This window comes from Mobula birostris, chromosome 8 (genome assembly GCF_030028105.1).
Source record: "Mobula birostris isolate sMobBir1 chromosome 8, sMobBir1.hap1, whole genome shotgun sequence".
NCBI classification, from domain to species: Eukaryota; Metazoa; Chordata; class Chondrichthyes; order Myliobatiformes; family Myliobatidae; genus Mobula; species Mobula birostris.
In genome coordinates, this window is record NC_092377.1 from 118,533,673 (window position 1) to 118,543,317 (window position 9,645).

Here is a 9,645-nt window from a genome sequence, read left to right on the forward strand (position 1 = left end):
GATTTTTCCACTGAGGCAAGGGGAGAAAAAAAACAGAGGATATGGGTTAAGGGTGAGGGGGGGAAGTTTAAAGGGAACATTGGGGGGGCTTCTTCACACGGAGAGTGGTGGGAGTATGGAATGAGCTGCCAGATGAGGTGGTAAATGCGGGTTCTTTTTTAACATTTAAGAATAAATTGGACAGATACATGGATGGGAGGTGTATGGAGGAATATTGTCCGTGTGCAGGTCAGTGGGACTAGGCAGAAAATGGATCAGCACAGCCAAGAAGAGCCAAAAGGCCTGTTTCTGTGTTGTAGCTTTTCTATGGTTTCTATGGGAATAGAAGGATCCCATTCTGGTTGTCTGCTGGTTACCGGTGGAGTTCCATAGGGGTCAGTGTTAGGACCGCTGTTTTTTCACTAAGTTTGTGAATGATTTGGACTACAGTACTAATGAATTTGTGGCTAAATATACCGACATTACAAAGATAGGTGGAGGAGCAGGTAGTGTTGAGGAAACAGAGAACTTGCAGAGAGACTTAGATTGTTTAGGGGAATGGGGAAAGAAGTGGCAAATGAAATACAATGTTGGAAAGCGGAAGGAATTAATGGGCAGTCAATTACTTAGATGGGGAGAGAATTCAAATGCAGGGGAGCAAAGGGATTTGGGAGTCCTTGTACAAGATACCCTAAACGTTGACCTCCAGCTTGAGTCAGAACCAGGAATGAAAGGGTTACCATATGAGGAACGTCTGGCAGCTCTTGGGCTGTATTCCCCGGAGTTCAGGAGAATGAGGGGTGATCTCATAGAATCATTCCAAATGTTAAAAGGCCTGAACAGATCAGATATGGCAAAGTTATTTCCCATGGTAGGGGATTCTCGGACAAGAGGGCACGACTAAAGGACGTTAGTTGAGAACTGAGATGAGGAGAAATGACTTTTGTCAGAGGGTGGTAAATCTGTGGAATTTGTTGTCACGAGTGGCAGCAGAGGCCAAGTCATTGGGTGTATTTAAGGCAGAGATAGATAGGTTCTTGATTAGCCAGGGCATTAAAGGGTATAGAATGAAAGCAAGGGAGCAGGGATGACCGTTAGAATTGGATCTGCCCAGCGGAGCAGACTCGATGGGCCAAATGGCCTACTTCTGCTCCTATATCTTATGGTCTCATGGAATAATGCGACAGAGTTTTCCCGGTGGAAAGTCCCGTCATTTTCCCTTTTCGCGGGTGATAGTATTATAAACAGGAAGGGCATTTTTGTGAGTGAACGTGTACACCCTGAGCGGAGTCGCTGAATCCAGACGAAAAGTAAAATCAGAATGGATGTACTGTCACTGTGAAATTCGTTACTGGTTCCTGCCTCACGATGTTCATCCTGTCCAAGTTCGCTCATGGACCAGTCGCGAGCGAAAGTGAAAGTGCAAGCAGGAAATAGACTTGGATCCCGCAGGCAGAAGCGCGGTCAACACTCCGGCGCTGATCACTGGGTTTACACAACGACAAACATGGGAAGCGGTGAGTTTATATCTTCCATCCGTTACTGAGACCACCACTTCCACCCGCCCCCCCCCGAGATAAAAACAAAGAAATTAATACTTTCACATTGCATTTCAGATTTTTCAAAGAACTGCTGCTTTCACTTCCCAACCATGGACGAGCGGTAGGTTCGCATAATCAGGGTGTGTCATCCTGAGGTTAATGTGATGATTTCATTAACCCGTTTTGCCCAGACAGCTGATGCTCTGTCTCCCCGGTCTTTGTCAGGAATCTGGACACTCTGAGGAACTACTTGCGTAAGTACAACCCCCCTGTGGGCTGTGGACACTGTATAAACATCCTGTTGGTCGGCATGGTGGCGTCTGGGAAATCATCGACCATCAACACCTTCCTCTCGGCTCTGGATCCACAAGGAACGACCATAACCTGTGTCCCGATAGGAGACAATCCTGGGTCTGTCACACCAGAGGTACACACACTGCTGTCGATTTAATATAAACGCACAGGCGGTGTATGTTGTTCTATTCACTGTGAATTTACCGCCCTTTATGTGTCTCCCTGATGTCCACATCAGAGGTTGTGAGAGGTCACCTCACTCCAATCTATTTGCTGGAAAGCACCTCGGGAGTTCCCGAGGCTGGGGAAGGTGTATTTAAATCCAAGTCCCTCATATCAATTAGCTGGGGAATTTAGAAAGGAGGGAGGAAAAATAAATTACAAGCCAATTATCCCGATGTCAGTGGTTGGGAAAATGCTAAAACAGGCCAAAGTCAGCATGGTTTTTACCTGAAAAATCTGTTGGAATTCTTTGTGGAAATAGCAGGCAGGATAGACAAAGCAGAGAGTGGATGTTGTTCACTTGGATTTTCAGAAAGCCTTTGACAAGGAGCCACACATGAAACTGTTGAAGAAGTTAAGAGCCAATGGTACTACAGTAAAGTTACTGGCATGGATAGAAGTTTGGCTGAGTGGCAGGAGGCAGAGTAGGAATAGATGGAGCTTTTCCTGGCTGTCTGCTGGTGACTAGTGGTAATCATAGAGACCGATATTGGGACTGTTTTTATTCACATTATATGCAAAAGATTTGGAGGATGGAACTGATGGCTTTGTGGCCAGTTTTGTGGATGATACAAAAATAGGTGGAAGGTAGTTAGTTTTGAGGAAGCAGGGAATCTGCAGAAGAACTGCGACAGATTGGGAGAATGGGTGTATGAAGTGACATTTGCAATTTTTCAGACCCTCAGAACCAATCTGGAATCTAGTGCTTTTCTCAAAGATGACTACTGATGCCTCCACAATCTCTTCAGGAACTCCTTTCAGAGCCTGGGCTGCAGTTCATCAGGTTTCAGTGACTTATCTACATTCAAACCTTTCCACTTCCCATCACCTTATCCTTACTAACAGCAGCTACACTCACTCCTAGTCCCTGACTCTCTGGCATACTGCTGGTGTCTTCCACAGTGAAGACTGGTGTAAAATACTGATACAGTTCATCAGCCATTTCTGTGTCCCCCATTACTAAATCTCCTGCATTATTTTCCAGCAGTCTGATATCCACTCTTACCTCTCTTTGGCTCTATATATCTGAAAATCTGTTGGTATAATTTTTATATTCTTGGATAGCTTATCTTCAAATTTCATCTTTTCTCTCCTTATGGCTTTTTCAGTTGCCTTCTGTTGGTTCTTGAAATATTCCCAATCTAATTTCCCACTAGTTTTTGGTACATTATATGCTCTCTCTTTGGATTTTCTGCTTTTGACTTTCCTTGTTAGTCATGGTTACCTCATTACATCCCCACCACCCCTCAACTTTACAATGTTTCTTCCACTTTGGGATGAATCTATTCTGCACCTTTTGAATTGCTCCCAGAAACTCCATCCATTGCTGTTCTGCTGTCATCCCTGCTGGTGTCTCCTTCCAATCAACTTTGGCCAGCTCCTCTCTCATGCCTCTGTAATTCCCTTTATTCAATTGTAATATCGATACATCATTTTCTTGTATTTTCCCGCCAAAACCTCAAGGTGAATTCAATCATATTATGAATCTTGCCTCCAAAGGTTTCTTTACCTTAAACTCACAAATCAAATCCAGTTTATTTTGCAACAACTAATCCAGCATGACCTTTTCGCAAGTGGGCTTAACCACAAATCCCTTCTTCTGAGAACATTCCCTGTTCCTTTCTCCATGGATGCTGCCTGATATGCCGAGTATTCTCCACATTTTTGCTCTTTCACCCCAAGACTGTCCTTATTAATTTGGTTTTCTTGGTGAACTGGAACGTTGCAGTTTGAAAGGGGAATCCAGAGATTCAGGATAACATTTCTGCAGTCAGAGTGTCTCTGGGTCTGTACACCAGGGATTCACCTGCCCTCTCAGGGGAATGTAAACAGTCCCAGGGCAGCAAGGGAAGCGGAGTTTCCTTGTATCATGAGACATCATGTGACCGAGAGGAGATCAGGGAGATCTCCCACAGTCTGGGATGTCCTGTCACTGAGGGAAGAGGTAGGAGTTCTCCCGCAGATTGGATTGTCCCATCACTGAGGGAAAAGCAGGGAGTTCTCCCATGTCCCGATACATAATTTTAGCCAGCAGTTAACAACACAAAGCAGATCTTCAGCTGATCACCATTCCACTGTTTATGAGATCTTGTTGCGTAAATACCGTCTGCCCTGTGTTCTACATTACACAGAACTTCCCTCTCCATGAAAGGTACCATATACAAATGTACATCTTTTTAAAAATCTACAGCTCAGGTCCTACAGAGCAGGGAGTTTAAACTTTTGGGATTCAGCTGGATGGAATGCTATGAAGAACCGTGATCAGACAAAGAAAGTGTTACAGATGATCCTGGAAGGGAGAGTTCCCAAAGGAACAAACGTGAGTTTCCTCCTTTATTTCATACTCCTGATTTCCACAAGCCATTAAACACTGAACAACCTCAGAGAGAGAAGGGAGAAATGGCCCCAAGCAAAGTTTCAGACAAAACAGCCATGGTTCTGAAGACTAGGCCCATGTTCCGATTGGAATTAAACTATAGCCTAGGCCGAGGGAGGTGGCACTCTTCAAAAGAAGTTACACAGAAATACCAAACAAAGAGTAACACTCGAGAACATAGTGACAGAGATTAGTCCCGGAGTAACACACAGGGATGCAGTGGCAGAGATTAGTCCTGGAGTAACACACAGGAGCACAATGACAGGGATTAGTCCTGGAGTAACACACGAGAACACAGTTGCAGAGATTAGTCCCAGAATAACACACTGGGTTACAGGGACAGAGACTAGTCCTGGAGTGACACGCTGGGACACAGTGAAAGAGATTAATCCTGCTGCAATATGCAGGGACACAGTGACAGAGATTAGTCCTGGAGTAACACACGGGGACACGGTGACAGAGATTAGTCCTGGAGTAACACATGGGGACACGGTGACAGAGATTAGTCCTGGAGTAATACACAGGGACACATTGACAGAGATTAGTCCTGGAGTAACACACAAGGACACAGGACAGAGATTAGTCCTGGAGTTACACATGGGGATACAATGAAAGATGTTTGTACTGGAGTAACACACAGGGTCACAGTGACAGATATTATTCCTGGAGTAACACAGTGGTACACAGTGACAGACATTAGTTCTGGAGTTACCCACGAGCAGATATTGACAGAGATTCATCAGGGGGTTACACACCACTCTCCTTGGTGTCTCACTGCCAACTGTCTCCACCTCGACACATTGCTGGGACACTTAGAGCTCTTTTCCAAGTGAGGGAGGACTGAGTGTTGTGCTGACATCCTCCACATGGTACAGGTCAGGAGACAGAGCAGTGATGGGGAAATGGATCAATCCCAACAACACATGACCCCAGCATCCGCTCCACTGCTAGTGAAGGTCACAGGGTCACCTGCCCCAATGCTGGTCCTCCTCCTTGTCTCCCATGTTGCCTTCTGCTGGAATCCACTATGGGCCAACCTCTCCACTGTGTGGGGTTTGATGTTGGAACTCTGTGTGTGGCCAAGAGATCATGTCTTACTTCCAAACTGATGTGAGAACAGACACTCAGGAGTCAATGGCCATGGGCCAACAGAAGAAGGGTGTTGAGGTCCAGACTAGATCAGTTCTGCTTACTGAATTGGAGGAGAAGGCTGGGGTTAGTGGAGGGACAATGGGGGTGGTGGTTTGGGGTGTGTTTGCCCTTGTAGTCTTTCGTGAATAAAACATTTGAGAGTCGTTTTATGTGTTTAACAAGATTTGCAGTCCTTTACTTCCATTTCAGGAAAAACAAGTCACCTTATACTGATGTCATTATATCAGACACTGTTTCTTACAGTGAACTCAATAACTCAATGACGGTGTTAGTGAATCATGTAAAACAGTTTATATGATGAACAATATGTACCATCTGTCACCCATTACATTCCCCTACACTCCGTTCCTGTTCCTGTTCTTGTCTCTCTTCATTTGTCAAAGCCACCGTCCCCGGATCAGCCTGGTCAGCCATTGCTGCAATCCTTCCTTGGGTAAGGAATCCTGAACTGTGCACAAGCCTCACCAGGACCCGATAGAGTTGGAGCGAGTCATCTGTACTACTGTGTGACACAGTGATGGAGCAGTTAGTAGTGCTGTCTCACAGATCCACTGATTCCAATCCCATCCCAGCCTCTGGAGCTGTCTGTGTGGTGTTTGCACGTTCTTCCTGTGATGATGTGGGTTTCCCCCTGATGATCCTGGTTTCCGGCTCCCACATCCCAATGACGTGCAGGTCATTGGGTCAGTCTGCTGCTGTCATTTCCAGTGGGTTGTCAGAATGGTGGGGAGTTGATGGGGAGATGAAAGAAGTGTGAAATGGCTAAGGGCTAGCATAGACTAGACTGGCTGACTGGCCTCAGGAAACAAATATGAACAAAAGCTGCTGAACTCACCATTTACCTTCCTATCACCCAGTAACCTGGATACAATACACATGATTGTCTCTCCCACATTACTGATGGAGGCTGAACAGCTCACACTCCTCAGGATTAAATTTGCCACCAGTTTACACACTGACCAACCATCTGTATCATCCAGCAGTGTGAAGGACCAAACAGTTTCTGAATCATCTGAAAACTTTGTTATCATGTCCCAACATCAAGGTCAAAAATGTTGATACATTAAACAGAGCAAGGGACTAAGTATTGAAGAGCTCAGAGCAAATTCTAAACAGCTTGTGGAGACATAGTGGAGCCATGATGAAAGGAACTGGAAAGTAACAGTGAACTGGGGCGAGCAACACTGACAGGGACAGAGAGACCTCACTGAGTGAGACTGGGGCCCATCTGGATCTCAGTAGATCAGTGACTCTGATCTCTTGGCTTTGTCTGATGGGACTGGTCCCTCCAGTCAGTGTTCACCTCAGTGCTGAGTGATTGTGATCATCAGTGCTCTTGCTGCTTCCTCTGTAACCAGTTCTTCATTGTCTCACTCAGTTACACAGTTTCAATCCTGGCTCGGATGTTTCCAACTATCCCGTTATTCCGGAAAATGTAATTCATGGAGTCGCATTCATATTTGACATCAGCACCATAGGCTCAATCAGCGACAATCAAATGGAAGAATTTCAGGAGTTTCAGACGATCGCGGCACAGAAATGTAAGTGCTTTCTTTTGTTCTGTGTAACTTTGTCACCTCAGCATTGCAGCTTCATATTGATATCTGGATCATCTCTCTTTTCCAGATGTTCACAGGGTTGTGATTGGGACCAAGTTTGAATTATTAGGGATACCAGAGAAACACAATGCATGGATTTATGAATACAAGCCACTGCAGCAGAAGGTAATAACCTGTAGAATCGGAGAACTGACATTGATGTGGGAAACATCGCACCCAATCTGTGAATAGCATGATCCCACTGACAGTAGAGAGATAAACACAGGAGGTATTTGCTTTGTGGCTCCCAGTAAGCAGACAAATCTCAAGGTTCTATAATTTATGCATACTTTGATAATAAATATACTTTGAATCCTTTGAATGCCCTAAACTCATCCACCTTTCCTACAATATTCCCTGCATTGAAATATACAAACTTAGAACATTAGTCCCACTATGATCAACCTTTCGATTCCTGACCTCGTGTGTAGGCTCAGCAACATCTTTCCCCACAACCACTCCACTATCTGTTCAGGCACTCTGGTTCTCATCCTGTGTAGTTCCAGTTTAAACACCACCCCCACCCCCCTTGCAGCACGAGCAAACCTTCCTGCTCGGATATTCGTTCCCCAGTTCAGGTGCAAACCATCCTGTCTGTACAGGTCCCACTTTCCATGGAAGAGAGCCCAATGATCCAATAATCTGAAGCCCTCCTCCTCCTGCACCATCTCCTTAGCCACGTGTTAAACTCTATTACTCAGGCTTTCCTTTGTGCTGCCTTTATTTTCTGCCCCCTTCCTGCCACACTTTGTCAAACCCCGCCCCCCCGCCACTCCTCTGTGCCACCGCTCTCTCCCCTCCTCTTCAGTTAGAAACATAGAAAAGCTACAGCACCTACGGCCCCCAATGCTGTGCTGAACATGTACTTACTTTAGAAATTACCTAAGGTTACCCATAGCCCTCTATTTTTCTAATCTCCATGTACCTGTCCAGGAGTCTCTTAAAAGTCCCTATTGTATCCGCCTCCACCACCGTCACTGGCAGCCCATTCCACACACTCAGCACTCTCTGCTTAAAAAACATACCCCTGACATCTCCTCGGTACCTACTTCCAAGCACCTTAAAACTGTGCCCCCTTGTGTTAGCCAGTTCAACCCTGGGAAAAAGCCTCTGACTATCCACACGATCTATGCCTCTCATCATCTATACACCTCTATCAGGTCACCTCTCATCCTCCGTCGCTCCAAGGAGAAAAGGACTTATTAAGCATTCTGCCCTTGGAACCCTCCCCTTCCTGTCTCGTCTGAAGCCTGGTCTACACAGTATTCACGTGATTCCCCAGGACACTGGTCACAACACAGTTCAGCTGAAGCCCATCCCAATGGAACAGCCCTCTCCGTCTCCGTTACTGCTACCATTGCCCGTGAATCTGAAGCCTGTGGAGTTTATAATTCCATTAATACCCTCTCTCTCCTTCCTTTCCCTCAGTTTGACCAGTTGGCAAAACGCACTGGGATGGAGAGGCGTTCCATGTTTGTGGTTTCGAATCAGTGGAGAGGTGAACAGATCGAGATGATAAAATGCATCCTGGCCCTGTATGTTCTGGATAATATGGTCAGAAACATTGACCGATTTCTCAAAGCAGTGTAATGGTCACAGCTGACCTTGTCCAGTGCCGTGATTCCGTTCCAGTTTCAGGAGCACAGACACTGCTGTGGGATTGATGTTTTTATTGTATTCTCTGTAGTTTTAGCATTCTTTATGCTTGTTTATATATTTGTACAATACTTCCATAATATATTTTATTAACTTGCTGTATTAGTAGTTCCATTCTTCTGTAGTTTCTATCCTTGCAAAGTTGAAGAGAGAATCAGTGAGTATCTGCTGAAAGGGTTTCTCAGATAAACTGGCTCAGCCCACTTGGCAGAATAAAAGCACACCATGTTTTCATCTACCTTTGTTACAGTCAGTCACAGTTACAGATGGCCACTGGTGCATATGGTTACAGTTACAGCGGTCAGAGTATAGCCCGTTTGTTACAGCCAGTCAGTTACAGCTGGTCACTGTTATATCCCCCCAGAGTTAGAACCGGTCACAGTTACAGATGGTCACGGTTTACAGCTGTTCACTGTCAGCCGCTCACAGTCACAGCCAGTTACTGTTACAACAGGGGACTTACAGCCAGTCACAGTTACAGATGTTCACAGTTATTACCAATCACTGCTTCAGCTCGTCACTGGTACAGCCGTTTACTGGTACAGTCAGTCACCAGTTGTTACTGTTACTGTTTTCTTGTTCCTTCTCCACCTTACCTGCTGAGGTAGACTGACTCTGTCTGACCTGTACCATTATAAACAACTAGTGAAACTGGTAAACATAAAATTTGTGCACTATTTTTGATTTCTGAAGAAGCTACTGGACATCACCCCCAGATTGAACAGAATGGACAGGAGCACAGTAACGGAGTGAGAGGCCACAGCTTTAAACTGCATTTATTTCAGTGCAATCAGCTTAATGGACAAGTTGGATGGACTCAGGATAT

General features: G+C 45.4%; 1 protein-coding gene across 2 annotated transcripts; it reads left to right on the forward strand.

The window, feature by feature from the left end:
* Positions 1 to 1,302: 1,302 nt before the first annotated feature.
* LOC140201629 (interferon-induced protein 44-like) lies at positions 1,303 to 8,921 on the forward strand. Of its 2 annotated transcripts, XM_072266024.1 has the most exons (7): positions 1,305 to 1,496; positions 1,596 to 1,641; positions 1,746 to 1,947; positions 4,228 to 4,356; positions 6,944 to 7,106; positions 7,192 to 7,289; positions 8,592 to 8,921. In XM_072266024.1, exons 1-7 carry the CDS (start codon positions 1,373 to 1,375, stop codon positions 8,751 to 8,753), a joined length of 924 nt encoding a protein of 307 aa, XP_072122125.1. In that variant the 5' UTR covers positions 1,305 to 1,372; the 3' UTR covers positions 8,754 to 8,921. The 2 variants fall into 2 exon arrangements, with proteins under 2 accessions (XP_072122126.1, XP_072122125.1); XM_072266025.1 differs by lacking the exon at positions 4,228 to 4,356 and having other exon boundaries at positions 1,303 to 1,496.
* Positions 8,922 to 9,645: the final 724 nt, after the last annotated feature.

What these genes read in the sequence shown, in the direction of transcription:
- LOC140201629 (XM_072266024.1), top strand. Translation starts at nt 1,373, where the DNA reads ATGGACCAGTCGCGAGCGAAAGTGAAAGTGCAAGCAGGAAATAGACTT. An exon ending in GACGATCGCGGCACAGAAAT is followed by an intron (nt 7,107 to 7,191) that starts GTAAGTGCTTTC and finishes TCTCTTTTCCAG; the next exon opens with ATGTTCACAGGGTTGTGATT. An exon ending in ACAAGCCACTGCAGCAGAAG is followed by an intron (nt 7,290 to 8,591) that starts GTAATAACCTGT and finishes CCTTTCCCTCAG; the next exon opens with TTTGACCAGTTGGCAAAACG.